Below are 21,273 nucleotides of genomic sequence, written 5' to 3' on the forward strand. Positions count from 1 at the left end.
GTCCTCACATACTTCTCTGGAATGGCAGGCAGGAATGAACGGAAGGGTGGTGTGAGACAGAGGAGGGGCTTCCTTTTATATGTATACCTTCCCCTAGTGGACCAGAAACACTATTTCTTGTCCCATGATGACACAGGATAAAGATACTTGAGAAAGGAGATGGCCATCTGGACACAACCACTTTTCCTAATTCTTCATGTTCCTGTGGTTGTATCACATGACTCAGAAGGGCTCTCCAGGGTTCTTGAGGGAAGCAGCTAGGGCAACCCAGCTTCATCCCGAAAGGATGGATCTCAGAAACCAGTAGTCTCTTTGTTGTTGCTATTCCTTTGTTTTTCTGAGACAAGCAGTCTAGGCTGGACTTGAACTTGCTGTGTAGCTCAAGCTGACTTCAAACTTATGATTCTTTTGTCTCTGCCTCGTGAGTGCTGGAATCACAGTCATGTGTCATTATGCCTGCCTCTGATTCCATTCCTTAGAACTATGTTCCACTTCAACTTTCCCAGAGAATGAAGCAGACAGGACACAGCTGCTCGTGAAACTGTGGGAGGGCAGTGTGCCTTGATGCCATTTCCCTACACATGGTACCAGTGATGTCATCTCTCTTCCTCCTCCCTGTGCCCCATCTCTCCAGCATGTCACTGACCAAGGGTTTCCATATGATCCGTGTCATGTGTTCTAAGTATTCTAAGTGTCTACAGAATGTAATAGCAGTTTACAGAGTAGTTTCTTGTTAGATAGTCTTGTTAGATAGTTAGATAGTGCCAGGAATGGTCAATCGTCAATAACACATCCTCAGAGGTTGGAAAGGGAAGGAAATAAGTCATCTGTAACTCATCCTGGGAAAGGCAGGGGAAGTTATATATGATTGTAAAAGCTCATGTGGTTAATCTGTGGTATTGTCTTAGTCAGGGTTTCTATTCCTGCACAACAACATTATGACCAAGAAGCAAGTTGGGGAGGAAAGGGTTTATTTGGCTTACTTCCACATGGCTGTTCATCACCAAAGGAAGTCAGGACTGGAACTCAAGCAGGTCAGGAAGCAGGAGCTGATGCAGAGGCCATGGAGAGATGTTCTTTACTGACTTGCTTCTCCTGGCTTGCTCAGCCTGCTCTCCTATAGAGCCCAAGACCTCCAGCCCAGGGATGGTACCACCCACAAGGGGCCCTACCCCCTTGATCACTAATTGAGAAAATGCCCCACAGCTGGACCTCATGGAGGCACTTCCCCAACTGAAGCTCCCTTCTGTGATAACTCCAGCCTGTGTCAAGTTGACACACAAAACTAGCCAGTACAGGTATGTTCCTTGCATAGTGAGGCATGCATTCTGCCTTTAAGCCCAGGAGGAAGAAGTAAGCAAGCAGCTACCTCCCTTCCACACAACATACCTAGATTGTTGTTTGTCAGTATGTCTCACACATGGACATATCTATTCTTACTTCTCTGTTTGGAGATCAGGCTTGGAGATACCCAAGTTCCCATTCTAGCATTAACCTTGACTCACTGAGTGATCAGTCCTAGGCAAGCCACTCACCATCTCCGGGTGTCTTGTTTTTCTTCTTTCATAAAAGTAAAACATGATGATGCAGATGAAGAATGAATGTGATTGTTAGTAGAACAATGCTGATATGACAACCTGAACTCCTGAGGGAGATGCGCTCCATGTATATATAGCCAATATTACAATGACTATCCAGGGATCCATATTTCTATTGGGGGGCTATGCTATCAAGTTACTCAGCTTTAGGGACTTGGACATGATTCATTTTTGACCACCTTCGCACAGACTAATAAGTTAGAAGTGACTTGCGGGCTGGCTTAGGGCTACTTTCCATGTTCCTAGACAGCCTTGCTGAGATGAAACAGACCAGCCTGGAAAACAGATAACACACACAGCAAATGCCAGGCACTAGCTCCATGTTGGCATTTATTTCTCTCTCACTTTTTAATCGCTGCCTGTCTTAGTTATTGTCCTGTTGCTGTGAAGGGACACCACAACCAAGGTAACTCTTATAAAAGCAATCATTTAGTTGGGGATTTGATTGTAGTTTCAGCAGGTTAGTCCATGATCATCATGAAAGGCAGCATGGTGGCATGCACTAAAGGATAGTGCTGGAGTAGTAGCAGTAGCTGAGAGCTTTATAATCTAATCTGCAGGCAGCACACATGGAGAGAGAGAGAGAAAGAGACAGAGAGAGACAGAGACAGAGACAGAGAGACAGAGACAGAGAGAGACAGAGAGAGACACACAGAGAGAGACAGAGAGAGAGACAGAGAGAGACACACAGAGAGAGAGACACAGATAGTCAGAGAGAGAGACAGAGACAGAGAGAGACAGAGAGACAGAGAGAGACTGGGCCTTTAAAACCTCAAGCCACCTCCAGTGACATATCTACTCCAACAAAGCCAAACCCCTAATCCTTCCCAAGCAGTTCTACCACCTGAGGACCAAGCATTCAAACATATGAGCCTGTGGAGGCCATTCTCATTCAAACCACCACCCACCACACATCTTTTCTTTTACTAGTTTTGTTTGTTTGTTAGGTTTGTTTTTTGGGGATTTTTTTGTTTTGTTTGTTTGTTTTTGTTTTGTTTTGTTTTGTTTTGAGAGAAAAGACTCTAGCTGAGAACAAAGGAAAGGAAAAGACAATGTAACTTCCTTATCCAAGGAGTATCAGGCACTCAGGCTGGCTAGAAACCTTGCATGACTTCACAGATCTCACAGGTTGAGTCCTCAGATAGGAAAGAACCTTACACAAGCATCTAATCAATACATGTCCTTTACATGGGAAGAATAGATATACTAGAGCATGGGACAAGTAATTGACAGTGTTTGGGACCTGGAAACAGGAAACCTGGCTTCAGTGCTGGCTACAGCACTCAGGACCAGGCTTACAGGGTTCCAAACTCCTGATCCACACATTAAAAACCATCCCACCTGTCTCTGGCACTGCCGTACTCAACCAGAGCCTGTATGGAAGTATCTCATAAATCAAAAGCTGTGCGTCAACATGCTATATCTTAGACATCAATCCAACCTCCCTGAAGAAGCCAACATGAAATTATTTAAATGAGATTTACCCATTTGGGGATTAAATGGGCCAAATGTTGAATCCCAGGTGGGGTTCTGGCACATTCCAATAATACCTTACTACAACAGACGGGGAGTGCTTGAGGAATACAAACTTGCTTTAATATTAGTCTGAGCAAAAACATCATGAGGTAAATTGTTGCAGCAGGGGGGAAAAAGACAGAAAGCCACAAGATATACTCTGTCAAATATGTTTTTCCCCCCAGGCTGTTCTCTCCTTTTCTTACACATAGTTGAGAATTCACAGTGTGCATCAATGCCTTACAACTCTTGAAAACAAAAATCCCCTTGGAGATAGACTACTAGACTAAACACTAAACTTCTCATTAAAAAGAAGTGAATTGATTTGCTAGGGGACTCATAAGCCTTGAACTCCATCCTGATCCTGTCACGTGACTACAACTTTGAAGCATCAAGACCACCCCAAATCCTAAAGGTCCAACCATGAGTGCATGGCTTGGAATCCTATCTGGTCCCAGGCAAGGATCCTGGTGCTTCCTTGGGTGGATGCTGTGATGGTGATTCTTCAATAGCCACTTGACTAGATTTGGAATCCCCTCATGAGACACAGCTCTGCAGATGTCTGTGAGAGCATTTCTAGAGAAGTTTAGCTGAGGAGGGAAACCCTACCCTGAGTGTGGGCTGTAGCATATCACAGGTCGGGGGTCTTAGATGATAATAGGAAAGATAGAAGGAAGGTACCAGCATCCATCCCTCTCTGCTTCTTGATTGTGAATACAATGTGATGAACAGTCTCACATTTTTTCTGCCAGGCTTGTTCTGCTGTTATAGACTGTACTCTTAAACTAGAAGCCAAAATAAGCCCTCCTTTCTCTTCATAGTTGCTTTGTCAGGGACTCTGTCACAGCGGGAAGAAAAGTAACGAATACAGATGGGTGTACGTTTGTTGGGTGTGTAGACATTGCCAGAGAGAACAATAAGTTCAGGTGTCAGGATGGCCCTGCCTGGAGGGATGATATAGTGGGCTGCCTAAAATGTCTGTTTTTACTTCATTTCTATTCTTAAGACCAATTGGGATAAAGAACAACAACAAAAAATTATTGTATACTGGCATACTGAACCTCCCTAGCACAAATTTGGTTTCTGGGGCTCAGTGTTGTGCTATTGAGAAGATAGTGCTCACTGACCCATCCACAGGGTCACTGGATATAGCCTTCACTCTTCCCTCTCTCCTTTCCACTTTTATTTTCATGCCTATCAAGTAATACTATCATCACATTTTCCAAAGCAAAAGTCATATCTAAAATTCTAGTCTGACAAAACAGTAGCTTTTTGTTATTGTACCCCATACCAAGGTCTTGTTAAAAAGAGATGGAAGAGAATACTTGAATGCATCATGGAAGTGTATAATAGATAGCAGCCGCTGAGAGAAGAGAGTGAGAGAGACCATGTGACATTTGAGCTAGGTATAGAAGGACAGTGATGATTTTGTTCTGTTGTTGAGAAGACAGAAGATGAGTGTGAACCTAGATAAGAAAGTGAAGGGAGGCTATTGTAATGCATACCATGCTAGGAGTTTGGGCAGCTGGTAAATGATCTGGAGTATGAGGTTGATATAATTAAATTTGTAAGACAATAGAGCAATTAACTCTCAGACTGCAGCATGAAGCCTGGAATGAAGTGAGGAGCAATTCCCCTGTATTTAGTACATAAAATAGTGAACATTTCCTTGTGCATGCAGCAGACACTGCTCTGGGAGCAATTCATGTATGTTCTCACTTAATCTACGAACAGCAACTCTTTTATTTCTACAGATGAAGCAACAGAGGTGCATGTGATCTATAGTGACTAACTGTCCAATCAACAGCAGGCAACCAGGCTTAAATCCAGAATTTTCACCATCCTTTCTTTCTTTCTTTCTCTCTTTCTTTCTCTTTTTTTTTTTTTTTTTTTTTTTTTTTTTTTTTTTTTTACAGTTCCATGTGGGGCTTATTGTAGGGGAAGAGGGCAAAGGTGGTGACGAAGACAAGGGGAAAGAAAGCCCACCATTATTTCTTAGTGAATGCTGATGATGACTGTGGTCTTTGGTTGCAATAACAAGAGAATATGAGACACTTTTACATTATGTACACTCTAAGCTACTGTAGTAACAGCAGCTGAGGTTAGAGACAAGCAGAAAAAAATGGAGATTACCTAGAGTTTGAGCACTGTTGGGGGTGAAGAAAGAGGAGTCAGCTCAGGTCACTGAATGGAGGTGACATTATCTGAGCTGAGACGGAGGAAGAGGAACCAGTTTGCTGAAGGAGACTATTCAGATTCAGTCTCCAAATATCCCAGAGAAGCAGATGCTCTGGCTGAGCTTGCTAATAGTCTTCTATGTCAGGATGTTCTTCCTTAGATCTAACTTAAACCCATGCAATTGAAAGGAAGCCTTTTCCTACTATCTGGAACAGCTTGTGGGTCATCTATTAGCCATCCAGGTGGAGGGGAGTAGCCATGTATGAGATGTACATGCTGCTGGAGTTCAGAGAGAAGTCTAGGATTAGAATGGCATTATCTAAGGAAGAAGGCAAGGGACAGGGAGGGGAGAAGAAGGATGAAGACGGAGCTTCTAGTCAAGGTGATGGAGAGGCACCAGAAATATCAGGAAACATGGCGACTTGGGTGGGAGGGATGCAGAATAACAAAGAGTTCAAAGACCAACAGTAAACATGGCCAAAGCCAGACTCCCTAGCTGGCTTGTCAATTACTGGAATGTTCTTATTTGGTCTTAGAGACAGCTGAACAGAAACATTATTCTGTGATGTTAGGAATAAAAAGAATATTCCATAATGGATGTTTAATGACCTATATGTGAAACAATCTAAAAAGTGTTGGAAATTCATAAATTGTTTCTGATCATCTTTAAGTTTCAGAAACATGCTAGCCACCTTCTGGAGGATTCATGTACACGTGTGTGAATGTGTGTATGTACTTGTAGTGTGTACACGTGATGTATCTGTACTGTGAATGTGTGAGGTGGGTGTTGTATAGTGTGAGTGTGTAGTATGTGTGTGCTATATGTGTGTCCATGCATGCACATGCAGAGGCCAGATACTGCTATTGCATGTCTTCTTTTCTCACACTCCAGCTTGTTTTGGGGACAGTCTCATTGGACCTGGAACTCTTTGTTTCACCAGACTGGTTAGCCCATGAGACCCTCTAGTCTACCTGTTTCCACCTCCACAGCACTGGGATGCACATGCTGTCTTAGTCAGTGTTCTATTGCTGTGAAGAGACAACATGACCATGACAACTCTTAGAAAAGAAAGAATTTAATTGGGATATTGCCTACAGCTTCATGGGGTTAGTCCATTATCATCATGGTGGGAAGCAGACAGGCATAGTGTTGGAGCAGTAGCTGAGAGCTTTACACTGATCCACAGGCAGCAGGCAGAGAAAGAGATGCTGAGCCTGGCATGGGCTTTTTAAATCTCTAAGCCTACTCCCAGTGACATTCTTTTAACAAAGCCATGACACCTAATTTTTCTCAAGCTGTCCTACTCCCTGGTGACTAAGTATTTAAATATAGGGGCTTTAGGGAGCATTGTTATTCAAGCCACCATAGATGATACCATTACACTAGGCATTTCATGGGTCTGAGGGGATCCAAACTCAGGTCCTTAGACCTATACACCAAGCACTGCACCAACTGAGCCATTTTGACAACTCTCCAAAGGCTTTTGCAATTGTGCTTAACTGATATTACACTATGCAATGTAAACATGTAATACAAGGCACCTCATGAATACACACAAATTTCATGGTTTTGTGTTAAAAATGAATAAATGAATAAAAACAATTCTTGACTAGGCATTTATACCGAGTGAAGTGCTCTGATGTTTGCATACAGATTTGGCTGCAGGCAGATGCTCACCTTTGGTAACAATTACTCATTAGTCAGGTGACCTTATAGACATGGGGAAAAAAGAGATTCTAGATCCTTATAGATTATAAATGAGAACAAATTAGTCTATTTTTACTCAAAGATAACCATCAATCAGAGAAAATTCACAAACCGGTAAACACCCATTATTTAACCTTAATTTCATCACATTGGCCCTATTATTTTGAAGGCAGCATCTCTGTGTGGGCTTCTATGGGGCTCTGGTGGCAGACTCTGCCTGGCAGATGCTAGCTAGCATCCTGGTACAGCTGTGTACATGCTTACTAGCTCTCCTCAGCTTCAGCCAATTTAGGAATGTTCTCTTACCAATTGAGTTTCTGGGACTTTCTAAGCATAGTGCCTCACACGCAGAATGTACTCAGTAAATATTTGTTGAATAAATGCATAAACTGTCAGGTCTGCTCAGTGTAACTTGTTTGTGCCAGAACTCGTTTTTCACTCAGTCTGGCCTCATTATAAATTAGTTCTGAGCAGCTGTGTAGAATACTACAGCCTGCAAGGTAGGGCTGGAAAGGGGCAATTCTGGACCAGTCTGATAGACTGGACTGGTCAGTTAGGGTTCTCCAGAGGAACAGAAATGATGGGGGAATATAGGTATATACATGTTTATATATTTCTATAGCTATACCATATCACATCATATCATATCATCTGTAAGTCTTCCATCTGTCTATCTATCTACTTACCTATCATCTAAATATCAATTTTCTGTACATTTATGTCGTGGTTTGAATAGAAATGGCCCCCATAGACTCATCTATTCAATGTTTGGGCATTAGGGAGTAGCATTACTTAACAGAGATTAGGAGGCGTGACTTTGTTGGAGAAACTGTGTCACTGAAGGTGGCCCTTGGGGTTTCAGAAGCTCAAACTAGGCCCATTGTCTTGCTCTGTTCATTCTTCTGCCAATCTGGCTGTAGGACTCTCAGTTATCTCTCCAGCACCATGTCTGCCTGTATATCACCATGTTTCCTACCATGATGATAATGGACTAAAGAGTAAGCCAGTCCCAATTAAATATTTCCCTTTATAAAAGTTGCCATAGTCATTGTGTCTCTTCATAGCAGTAGAACTTTGACTAAACAACCTATCCATCTACCTATTGTACATGTGTGTATGAATGTATCTATTTATCTATTATCTATCATCTATCTATTATCATCTATTTTCTATCTATCTCTATCTATCTATCTATCTATCTATGTACCTATCTACCCACATTCATCTGCCTATCTATAATATTTAGATTGATTTTAAAGGATTAGCTCATATGACTGTAGGAGTTTATAAGTCCAAAAGATCAACAGGCTAGAATCTGAGGCATATCTCTGTTTTGGTCTGGGGAAGAATTCCTTCTTTAGAAAACCTCTTTTTGTTCTTATAGCATTAAACTAATTGAAAGAAGTCACTTTACATTCTTGGGTTTGGCTTATGTCCCTCTCAAAATAGTGTCGAAACCCTAACTCCCGTGACTTGTATTTGTGACTATGCAACCTCATTTGAAAATAGAGCCCTTGCCAAAGTTATGGAGAGTTAAGATAAAATCATACTGGATTATGATGATTCCTGTCACAATAATGAGAATCCTTTTAAAATGGGGAATTTGGATATAGATACATGGGGAGAGGCAGAATAGATTCAAAGGCAAACATTGGAGGGGGCATCATTATGGTAAAGAGGTCTAGACAATAGTTACAGATGTCATCATGACTCTAAAAGACTTTTCTAAAAAAACAAAAAAACACATGGACTAGTGGTGGATCACACATCTGGAGAAGATCTAATCTTGCAAGTTGACATACAAGACTTAATTTCCCAAGAAGTATTGCAAGGGACTAACATAGCTGCAGATTTGTGACATAGGTGATAGAAAGTATTTGATTGATAATCTCATTTAGGACATCCACAGGATTGATGACTAAGGTGTAGTACTGGCCAAAGCTGTTATTTGATTCTGTGGTGTCCTGTGCCGAGCATCCCAGCTGTGTGTACCAGAGGGTAGAGACATCTGGGATTGTGTGCCTCCAGCTCCATTGCTGCCCATAGGTCAACAGGTCACCACCGTGTTCTAGCTCCCTCAGTATTGATCAAGAAATCAAGGCCACAGCCTGACTGGGTTTCTATAGCTGGCCAGAGCAGGGTAGTAAGGAGAAAGGATGTATGTTTCCATTTCTTTTGGAAACCCTCTTGGAGCTCAAGAGAGAAAGGAGAGAGGAAGCTAGAGATGTGGGGCTTACTGGAAGTCAAGATCCCCATTGTGGAGTGAGAAGACTGAGTCCAAGCCTTTCCTTAAGATAGCTCCAAGTGGGAGCTTGGTTTCCTGCTCTGTGAGATGGGGTTTTAGTACCCATCCACTCCAGAGGACTCAATGGGAAGATCTGAGTGTACCCTGCAGGAAGTTACCAAAGACCACACAGGTGTGGGTGTTTGGCTGGCTACCTAAAGTGAGCAAGGCTGAACTCACATCCTGTTCTTTGGCTTACTAACATGTGATGAGCGTGTATGAATTCCTAGCATGTGCCCTTATTAACATGTGATTAGCATGTATGAATTCCTAGCATGTACCCTTGACCTACTTTTCAAACAGATCATACCCGGTGTCCTCATTTCTAAAATAAGCACAGCCCAACTGTGTTAGTTTCCTGGGATGGCCAAGACAGTCCACAACAGAGAGGCTTACAATGACAGAAATGTGTCATCTCCCAGTTATTGAGGATAGAAGCCCACTGATGTGACAGCAGAGCCTGGCTTTCTCTGAAGCCCCTAGGAGAGGGTTCTCATCTCTCCTAACCTGTGTGGTTGCTGGTGATCACTGATGCTTGTTGGCATGGAGATGCCTCCCTGCAGTTTCTGTGTTTGATTCCACACAGCCTTCTCCCCTGTGTATCTGTGTCCAAATCCTCCACCCCTCAAAAAAAATTATTTTAAAGCAAAGTCTTACTGTTGGCACTCCTTCTACGCTCCGCCCAACAGTTACCTAGCAACAGTCAGGTAAGCCTGGCTTGCTATAAAAGGGACTGTTTGGCCTCTCCCCCTTTCTTACTCTCTCAGACTCTCTGACCCCCTTCACTCTCCCTGATACCTTTCTCCCTTTCTCCCCTCCCCCCTCCCCTTCTCTCTCCACATGTTCCTGGTTGGCTTCTTCTGTCTCTGTCTCTGTCCTTCTCTGTCCCCTCTCTTTCTCTACCTCTACTCCCTTCTCAACTCCTCTTCCCATGTTCCTAAATAAATTCTATTCTATACTAGACCCTTCTTATAGCTGGTATCTCAGGGGAGATGGATGCTTTAGCACGGGCCAGCTGAAGTACCCTCTCCCACCACACCATACCGAGGTGCTCTATAAAACATATCCTTGGCTTTTAAAAACACAACACTTACTATGTCAGTTTGACTGGCCTGGAATTTGCTAGGTAGAGAGGACTGGTCTCTGACTCTGTACTGCTAGGATTAAAATATGTCCTACCTCATCCAGCCAAATTCTCCTCTTTTTGCAAGATGCTGGCTAGTTATTTGGTCTAAATCCAGCATGACTTTAACTTACCTCTTTAATACACTGGCAAGAACTCTGCTTCCCAATGAGGTCATGTGTATGGATCATTGGAATTGGGACTTCAACATGTACTTTGAAAAGGACACAATTCAACACCAAACTAGAGTCCACATCACAGGTACCCACACGTGTCTGGGATATAGATGTTCTAAGTAAGTGGGGGCTTTCATCACAATAGGACAAGGGAGGATATGGTTTCAGAGGATCACAGCCTCTTTTCTCCACAAGGCACAGAGCCATTAGCTATATGGTTTTAATGGAGTCCTCACTGCCCTCTCTGTCTGTGAAGCTTAACAATCAACTCCCATCTCTTTTTCTTCTGGCCATCTTTCCTAGCAAGGTAGCCTAGCAGAGAACAGCATATCTCAGATAAGTCAAGCCTGCTGGACATGCTCTGCAGCAGTGATTTCTGTCCTTTAGAAACCTCCACAGAATAGCTACAAATGCCCTCTTTGATTCTCAGGAGGATTCAGATTTACACGTAAGAGGGATATGGCCACTGGCAACTTGTTGTTTCTCCTCCAAAGTAGTATCGCTAGGAGCCAGGCTGAAGCTGCAAAGACACTTGGAGTATCCTCTCCCAAGAGCCAGGTTGGAGGGCTTATGGGTAGCCTCTAGATGTCTCTCCTGCTAGACTTTATCTTAACTCTTTATAATAAGGGAAGGACTCTCCTTCCAAATAAGGCACGTGTTTAGGTACTGGGGTTAGGATGGATTTCAGCAGGTATTTTAAAGGGACACAGTTCACTCCCACACTAGAATCTACCTCACAGTGACTGGGACACAGAGGTATTCAATAAAGGAGATCCATTGTCAGGGTGAATCATGGTGTCAGGTTACATCCTGGAGAATGTGTGACAGTTAAATTATGACCACTGAAAGTGACTAGAATACAGGGAAATCCATATGACAGCTGTGCACCTAGAGGTAGTTTAGGTGAAGGAGATGAGGAAGAATCTTCTGGTCTAATAATGGAAGCAAGGACGTGCCCATTACTGGCTGCCCACAGTGATGATCCGTTTGATTGATGGCCCACAGCCAGAGTGACTCTTTCCTGATCTTTCCATTCAGATATCATGTCCCTCTTGGGATGACTACTGTTGTGTTCCTATGTATTCATTTTGATGCTTTTCATAGCCAGAAAAAAATCCTTTAAAAAAGTAAAAGCAAACAAACAAGGAATGTAAATGGCCAGTTTTAGCAGGTATAGACCCCGCTTTTTATCCGCCAGCACCAATTAGCAAGAGAGGGCAACACCCATTGTCCCACACTCTTACAATGTCCAGAGTGAATACAGTGGACCCTGGAGGCAGAGGAGCCCTAAGCATACTAGCACTTATCTAACTAAGCTTTAGTCTCTACTTCCTGAGAAAGCATAACTGAGGCCAGTCACTGACACACTATGTACCAAGTGGCACTCTTGGCCATCCCTATTTAGAAATAGAAGCCATCTTGTCTGGAAAGCTCCCAAGTGCGACTCTTCCATCTCCTCTGTTTGTAAGTTCCTGCAGCTGATGAAGGAAAAAAATAGCCCTATGCATTTGCATTTAAGTCTCGAAATCTAAATATTTCTGTGAGTCATCCATTATTACCATATAACTCGGTGTTTGCATGCAAATAACTTTAATGGCATAAATGCTTGTAAAATAAGTCTCTTACCATATGAACTCTGTAAAGAATACTAATTCCCAGCGTCATGAATGGCTTGGAGAAGTCAATCACTTTCTCACGTTCGGCTGTGATGGTGAGGCCCGCCACAGCCAGGTCTGCTTTCTGAAAGGACACAGAGAGAAACTATCAGAGGAGGTAGGACCAGAGGCTGTCTCTGCGGAGAAAGTGTCACTCTGGCCAGGCTTCTCAGCTCCGTCAGGATCTAAACCATTGCTTTCAGAAGGACCCATGTGGAAGCTGTGATCCATGTTTTCTTACTAGTAGACCCCCCTGAATTCATAGGTAATTTACAAGCACGAGAGAACACAATCAGACTGTTCAGATACAATTTCCAAACGTTCCAGGAAAAGAGACCTTCTGGGCAAAGTCCCTCAATATTCTTCTCTGTTAGAAATTCTTCATTGGATCCAATGTAAATCCATCCTGATGAAAAGAAGCCCTTTCCTATTGTCTACCAAGCCAATACCTTAGGCTGTAGGAAAACCCAGAGCCAGGACTCGGTTCTAGTGTGTACTCTGTCTAAGTAAAGAACTGATCAAGCTTTGTCAATGGCTTGCCTAGGACTACATAGCCTCATCCACGAGGTACAGTGAAGAGAGTACTCTGTTCTTCACAATAATTCTCTAACAAAATACTCAAAATGCAGCCTCTGGGGTCATCAATATCTATCCACCCCACCCATTGGACCAACTAAAATATGAACTCCTGAATCTCTTCCCAGAGCCCAGGGTCAGATTCTCTGTGGCTACACACAGGGTACTATATTCATAGCAATTGATTCTAACCTATATTTTAATATTTAAGAGCAAAGAGTTAAGAACCACATTTATCACCCAGGCAACGTATTTCATATATTTCATCAAAAAACAGGGAGAAAAGTGAAGTGTCCACATGGTCATTAGTCCTGAGTGGGTTTGGGTACCCGGAGCATGCATGTATGTGTACATGCATTTGATGGCAGCCAAACCGTTGCAAAGAAAGTAGGACACTGTTTTGCCTTGGATGTGAATATTCCTCCCTCCCCACATGGGTTCCTGTGTTTGAACATCTGGTCTCTATAGTTTAGGGAGGTTGCAGAAACTTTTGGAACCTTTGGGGCCTAGCTACAAGACAGGGCCCAAATGGTGGAGCTTGTGGATTATAGTTTCGTATTCAGGGACATATTATCTCTGTCTCATTCTGTTTCTCTTTGTCTGTCTGTCTCTTTCTCTGTGTGTCTCACTCTGTCTCTCTCTCTTTCTGTGTCTTTGTCTCTCTGTCTCTCTCTGTCTCTGTCTCTCTGTGTATCTCTGTCTCTGTCTCTCTTTCAGCTTCTGGTGTATGCCATGGTCAGAAGCATCTGCTACCCCGCCTACCATGCTGTGATGGACTTGTTCTTTGAACTGTGAATCAAAACAAACCTGTTTCCTTTACGTTGTTGTTAGGCTCTTGGTAACAGCGATGAATAGTACCTAAATCAGACGCTGATGTGACTCAGGCTCAAGAAGCGTAAATCTATCAAGTTTCACTTTCAACATCTTCATGCCAGTTTCCCATCCTCAATTCATGCCCCAGCACAGGTTAGCAAACTTAGACCCTAATCAAGTAGAGCCATCCTTCAAAGAAAATGGAGTGCAGATGAACGAGGGCTTTAATGAAGAAGGGGAAAAGTGAGTGGCTTGTTCCATATTTCTGAAAGTGTTGATAACTGCTACCAAGTGAATCAGCCCTTGGGTGACAGAGTGGGGTTTGATTAGTAGATTGTCAGCATCTCCGTCTGGAGGTACTCTTCAGAGGCTTGCCTGGGCCTTTCAGAACCTCAGCCTCTCTGTGACACTGAATTGAGTTCAGCTGGTGAGCTGAATGCAGAACAACAAAGGCAGCCTCAGAGGCAGGCCTACAGGGGCAATGCTACACCCATGGGTGCGGGTGTGCTATAGAATAGGGGCATAGCCCTGCCTGAGACCTGAGGGGGGGTAGGAGCAAGAGTTGAAATAATTAGAATAAAGCAACTGAAGTAAACATTGAGACAACAAGGGGGAGAGGGCATGACCAACAGTGCTTGCTGTGCATGCATGCTGATCTGAGTTGAATCCCCCGGTACCCATGCTTAAAACTTTGTTACTAGCAATGCACACATGTAATCTCAGTGCACCTGCAGCTCTGCCCACGTTTGTCCCTGGTGCTTACTGGCTGGCCAACTTAGCTTAATTGGTGAGCTCCAAACTAGTTAGGGACCCTGCCTCAAAACATCAAGGTGAATAACAGTTCTTGAGGAATGACTTGAAGTTAACCTCTACCTCACGTCCACACATGGACACACACACACACAGGAGTTGAGGATTGGGACTGGGCAAATGGCTCACTGGGTAAGAGCGCTTGGACTTGCTGTGTGAGTGTGAGAACTTAGATTTAAATCCATAGCACCTACATCAAAAGCAAGGCATGCTTGTAACCCTAGCACTGATGGGGGTGGAGACAGATGGATCACAGGAGCTCACTGAGGCAAAACATAAGCTTCCAGTTCAGCGAGAGACACTTTCTCAAGGCAGTAAGGGGAGAATGATACAATAGGACACCACTATCCTCTTTTGTGCATACACTGTCACATGCCACTACATACATACTCATCACACACACACACACACACACACACACACACACACACACACACACACACTAATTACAATTTTAAAAGGATTAAGTTGACAAAACAGGCAAGGGGTAAGCACAGCATCTGTTCCTTTTCTCTGATGATTGCTTTTCTCAGAACTCCAAATCAATTAACCAAAGTAAATCATGATGACCCCGGATTTCCGTTTCCCACACTCAGCTTTTCTGTAAAAGGAGCAAACTTTGGGTAACAATTTGGAAATCATTTTGCAAGTTTATCCATGTTGGCCAACAAAGACATTATGAATGCCAGAACAATCCATATGTCCATATGGACGGAGCACTGGAAATGGGCTACATCCTTCTCCTCTCCACCTGTGTAGGTGGGGACAGCACGCTCCCAGCACATGCAGGCCATTTCTTCCCCAAATTGGACCACACATAGAAAACCGCCTTGCGGCTGGCAAAGCTGATTTGGCGCCTCTCACCCCATCTCTCTTTTCTTTCTCCTCAGGTTGGAGTAAGTTGGGGGGCAGGGAAGCAGCAGCAGCAGCAAGCTACAAGAAACAGGCAAGAGGTTTGGTGGCGGCTGTTTTTTATATTTAATTGACTCAGTATAGAAGAGTAATTATCTACCTTGGCTTCAGCGCACCCCGGGGTGCCAGCCACGATCACGTGGGATCAGATTATTCCAAAAGATGTGTGTTCATTTTCTTTTACCTTAGTTAAAAAGACATTATGCTATAAAGCAGCCTTTAGATGAGGAGATAATGTGCCATGAAGACACACTAACAAGCAAGGGGGTTGGGACTACATGACTGTTACAGAGTCTAAGGTTGGAGGCCGGGGGGTGTGGGGGGTGGCAGGGAACGTAGGCACATGGCAGCCTGTCTGGGGCCTTGTGGTGGGGTGAAAGGTTTTGCTCCCCATGGGAGGGAGCCGTGGATGAGAGATGAGGGGATCTGGAACTTGTCACAGCTGGTCCCCAACCTCATTGCGATCCTGGCAAGCTTTTCTTCCACAGGAATGGGCTCCTTAACTGTGGAGGGAAAGGGTCCAGCCAGGGAGCTCCCTGGCTTTCCCTGACATCAGTCCTAGGTTTTCTGCCCTGCTCGAGGTCACGTGACGTCCTTTAACTGGTCCCCACTCTGCTCCAGGAGGTGATGGCAGGATGGAATGGTGTGGTGTGGATGAGGACAAGATGCCCAGAGCACTGTCTGGATCCAAGGCTAGGCAGCAACTGCAGGAACCTGGATCCGAAAAGGGTGGGAAGAAAACTATGGGGCTCAGGCCTGACCCTGGCATCCTAGGGTTGGGAAAACAGACCAGGCCAAGAGTCGGGCTAGATCAGAGACAGGAAAAGAAAACACACATCCACTGTGTGGTGGGGGTAAAACACACACACATACACACACACACACACACACACACACACACACACACACACACACACACAAAGGTGTTTAAACGTATCCCCATGAGCACCAGGCCTCAATCCTTTGCTTAGTTTTGATTGAAAGTGTCCTTTGAAGGCCTTTGTATGCTGCCTCTGTGGGATACCCCTTTTATCTCCTGGATGTTGGTGGAATTTGCAAGGCTGGGCGAGGCAGGGGCTGGCCTAGAGGTGATTTCCAAAACCATCACCCTTTATCTCTTTGGAGGTTAATGGGGGGTCATAAAGCAGACCCCTGTTTGATATCAAAGCCCAAAAGCCCTCTTTGGGGATCTGGGTCTGGGCTGGGAGCAAGAGCATGCTCACAGTAGAGATCCTGTCTGCTCACGTTGCTTGAGCCCAGTTTCCCCCCACCGGGACTTCCCTGATGATGAGGACATCCATTGGCAGCCATAGAGCCTGGCCACCCCAAGTGGACAAAGCTGGTTCAGTTGGTTACCTTGGCTGCCATTTTAAGACGGCCACTGCCCCACTTTGTGTAAAATCCTCTCTCTTGGCAGCATACATCGGGTCTCCTAGTACCCTGGCTCACCTCCCCCCGACCTACGGTTTTCCCCGACCTGAGGCATGGATAAGGGGGCAGCCAGTAGTCTACCCCTTACTTGTGGTGACTCAGTCATGTTCTTTAGACAAGCTTTGTGGTTTAATGTCTGCCTATGGAGACAATATACAAATCAAGAGAGATGATTGCATGGAAGACCCTAGAGGCTGTAAAAACTGTAGGATGCTGCTGTATCATATCAGTGAGTAGTGGCTGAGCCTTCTGTGTGGGGTAGGCCTGTCTGGACTCTTGCTGTGTGACCTTGGTTGGTCAAGTCATTTCCCTTCTTTTGGCCTCAGTGTGCTCATCTGTCAAGTGGGGGTAATCAGAACCCACTTTCTGCAGTAGGGGGAAGGTCAGTGAGGGGGTGGTGGATTGTGAGCATGGGTCTAGTCCACATCTGTTGTTGAGTGATGGTGGTGATGGGGCTGCTGCTGAATATGATGCTAGAGTTCAGCTCAAAAGGCCTTGGAAACACATCTGAACTCATAGTGAGTGGCAGGCTTTCTGGTAGGCCTCTGGCTACTCAGCCCCTCAGATCTTTCCATGGTGACCTTGTGCTTGTCTGTGGGATCCATGTGGGGATCCTCGAAGGCCTCACATCATCCCATTCTTTGGGAATCTCTGGGGAAACAGATGCCAGTTGGAAAGCAGGCATTCTCCATATCCTTCTCTGAACCTCTCTGGAAGAGTGGATGGTATACCCCACCCAAGCCCCGCCCCAGCCCCGCCCCAGCACTTTACATATTCTCTCAACTCCACAGAGCTGTCTCTGACCAGCTTCTGCCCCAGAAGTCATGTGTCCCTGCACCTCAACTCCCTATGCCTCTTTGAGTCCAGCCTATACCTGCTGCTCACATGGATTCTTTCTCTTTCTTGGTGGTCCTTTACTTAACTCTGTAATTATGTCTCTTTACCTCTGGAAGGCTCTGGGAGGAAGTGCTGCTCAGGACAAGATGGTGCTGAGCATCACAAAAGCCCTCATTCCCGGGGAAAATTGCCCCTGAAGAGCACAGACCATTTCAATCAAGGCCAGGTAAGGTGGTAGAAAAGGGCTGACATTCTTTATGACATCCAGAAGGGGAGGGACTTTGAGGCCATTCCTCTCTTCTGCTATCACAAGCCTGTGTCATCACATTAAACTGGGTTCAAGTTCATCACTGTCCTGAGGATGGATGGGGTTGATGACTCAATATCCACATGTTGATTCTGTAACTGGATGAGTACAGCTTGTGCTCAGGGGACCGATGAGTGGACACTGGCTGCTCAGGCAGGATGGAGGATGTGGGTGGGAGTCCCAGGAAACTTGCTTTTTCTGTTCTTTTTTTTGGGAGGGGTCATTTTTTTTGTTTTGTTTTGTTTTGTTTTGCAGGGTTGGTAGGAGGAGTGTGCAGTGTCTCTCAATATAATCCTGGCTGTCCTGGAACTTGTTTTAGAGCAGGTTGGCCTTGTGACTTTAGAAAGCCCTCATGGCTTCCTCATGCCCACTTTTCAACTTTATCATGAGATAACAATGGCTGACTCGGGATCCTTTATGGCTACCCAAGATTGCACATCCTGTGGATGAAGCACAGTGCTTAGCAATAACAATGGCCAACTTGGGATCCCTTAAGGCTAAGCGAGATTGCACATCCTGTACAGTGCTTAGCATATATTATAACTTTAAGAAATGATCATTAATATTGCTTTTTTCTAGAAAAATTCACCTTCGTACCATGACAATGTAGCTTTTGGGTTTTTTGTTTGTTGTTGTTGTTGTTGTTGTTGTTTTTAATAGAACAATCTCACTATGTACCACAGGCTCCCCTTAAACTTACAATCAATCCTCCTGCCTCAGACTCCTAGATCTGGAATCACATAAATGAACCTTCAAGTCTCCTGGTTTTGTGCTTTCTCTTGATAAGTTTCCTGTGAGCTGGGTGGTACGCTAGATGCATAGTTTTAATCCCAGCACTTAAGAGGCAGAGGCAGGTGGATCTCTTCATGTCCAAGGCCAGCCTGGCCTACAAAGTGAGTTCCAGGACTGCCAGGATTATATTGAGACCCTGTACACTCCCCCCAACCCTGCAAAAAAAAAAAAAAAGACAGAAAAAGCAAGTTTCCTGAGCCTCTCACCCACATCGTCCATCCTGCCTGTGCAGCCAGTGTCACACTCATCATTCCCCTGAGCACACTGGTGTCCTCATCCAGTTACGTAATCAGCATGTGAATGTCCAGCCATCAACCCCACCTGTCCTCAGGACCATTTGAAGTCTTCCCTGTCACACACCATTCCTGTCCATCTTTTCATGAGCTAACCCTCCCATCTCTCCATTACTGAAGGAGAGAAAGCAGAGCTATAGTGTGCCTCTGCCAGAGCAGTGTCTGGGCCCATTTCAGCTCTGCCACTGACGTGATGGGACCTTAACTTCTCTGTGTCTCCATTTCTTCCTTGGTGAAGTGGGGACAATGACAGTTCCTCCATTCATGACCTTCTAGGAAGTGGGATGCCCCTGCAGAGTGCAGGCCAGGTCACAGTAACTCTGCAGACGGGGTCTCTGACCATTAGTCTTCCCTCGGGTTGCCACTCCTAGGTCTTACTTCTCCCTGATTACAGTTTCTAGAAGCAGGCAGTTCCTCTTTAAAATGGAACGTACATGGCAGTACCCTTAGCACTGTTTTTACAGACAAAGAAGCTAAAGCCCAGAGAGGTTAGTCATTTGCTCAAGCTCACACAGATAAAGAAAACTAACTTCAGACCCACATGTTCAACTCCATAAGATTGGAGACTCTGTTTTCATACTGTTTTGCAGTGTTCCAACAAGTGGGCACACAATCAGCCCCTAAGGACAACTAGTACAGTTCAGGGGCAGGTGGTCACCCCCTAAACACAATCTGTGTGCAAGCTCTTTCTTACTGACAATTGAACCAGGCTGATTTCTTGCAAATGGTTGGTGTGGGAGGGACTTTTTTTTTTTTTTTTCAGGAGGCCTGAATGCACAATTCTGGCCAGACACAGTCCTGGTTCCTCAGGACAAGGGACTTGAAACCCTAGTTTCCCCACTAGAGGGTACACACCCCACTCCCTAATTGTGAACCCCTAACAGCCAAGACAGCATTAGCAGGGATCCCAGGTCCTCATTGGCCAGAGCAATTGTCAGCAGGGTGCTAATTACACTCCTAGAAGGGACAGAGTAGGCAGGTCTGGGCTAAGCCAGGAGGCTACCACAGGGCCTGCTCTGTGTTTGAGCTGCCCCCACTCCCCATGCCCAAGTTCTCCATGCCAAGTCCTCTGCTGCTCAGCCAGGTTAATTAGCAAAGCATCTCCACCCATTGCAGATGAGAATCTGCCCTTCTGTCTTTCAATCTATTCACCTGCTACAGGCCTTTCTCCTGCCATCCCTAGCTAAGCAGATGCCCAGGGAACGGAGTCTCAGAGCAGGGAGGCAAGGACTCTGAAGGAGCCAGGGACTCATGGCCACTGCTGGCTCTTGTGTGCCTGGGAAGTCATCACTTAGGCGCCATAATAACACAGCCTCCTGCTTGCATCATCAGGATGGATGCCCACCCCACCCACCAGGGGTGGTTATCCTACATACCTAGCAGTCACATGGCATCTGCAAATGTTTGGTGTCCCTGCCCAGTGGGTAGACAGGGAGCTTATCCCTTAGCTGTTCCTTTCTTTCAGAACCAGTATATGAGGTAAAGGATAAGGGAATATAATTGTGTCTAGTTTTGGTCACCTGTATAGGCACACACACACACACACACACACACACACACACACACAATTTATGTCCAGTTTGGTCATCTGTACAGGTATTCCCACCTCCCCAGCCTCCTTCCTAAGCCTGTTCCCCATAAGCTTCCATTCGGAGAAAGCTCCAGCCACTCTTTGCAAGCCTGCTCGCTGTGCCTAGCCTGTCACAGTGCTGCTGGGGGAGGCAGATGCCAGAGACCCATTAGCATTCGTCTGGGGAGTGGCAATGTCATCCCTAGGTCCAAGTCATCCCTGGTGCTATTTCTCGAGGTGACAGTCTATTCTCAGGGTTGGATGGATTCCCTTAGAGTTAAATTAAAATCCCCATGAAATATTTACTTGGCTGGGCACAGGGCTTGGTGACTGGCCTGTGAGGACAGATCGGAAGAAAGATTGCGGGCTGTGGGGAGAAGCCCTCATTGTTTGAGGGTGAAGCCATAGGGCACAGGATCTGAGATGGGTGAGAGGGCCGAAAAGACAGTGTTAACTTTTGATGCCTCCTGACAGGTTTCTATTCACTGCACTCCTTCCTGCCGTTTGTGCTCAGACAGACATGTGGCTGAACCAAAGCTCTGCCAACACACAGTGCCGCACCCCTCCTCAAACTAGACCACTCTTTCCTCTGAACACTCTCTCCCTCTCTTTCTGTGTCCCTCTGTCTCCCTCTCTCTCATTCTGTTTCTCTCCTCCCTCCCTCCCTCCCTCCCTCTCTCTTTCCCTCCCTCCCT

At 45.2% G+C, this 21,273-nt stretch overlaps 1 protein-coding gene across 3 annotated transcripts in view; it reads right to left on the minus strand.

Annotated features, from left to right (window-relative positions):
* The window catches only part of Grik4 (glutamate ionotropic receptor kainate type subunit 4), a 433,126-nt gene that overhangs the window by 36,838 nt on the left and 375,015 nt on the right, over nt 1-21,273 (minus strand). For all 3 annotated transcript variants that reach the window (XM_031343459.1, XM_031343458.1, XM_031343457.1), the window contains one exon: nt 12,209-12,322. In XM_031343459.1, coding sequence (XP_031199319.1) covers nt 12,209-12,322 — 114 coding nt within the window. The remainder of the gene's footprint in view (nt 1-12,208; nt 12,323-21,273) is intronic.

Source organism: Mastomys coucha, unplaced genomic scaffold, assembly GCF_008632895.1.
Source record: "Mastomys coucha isolate ucsf_1 unplaced genomic scaffold, UCSF_Mcou_1 pScaffold23, whole genome shotgun sequence".
In the NCBI taxonomy this organism is placed as follows: domain Eukaryota; kingdom Metazoa; phylum Chordata; class Mammalia; order Rodentia; family Muridae; genus Mastomys; species Mastomys coucha.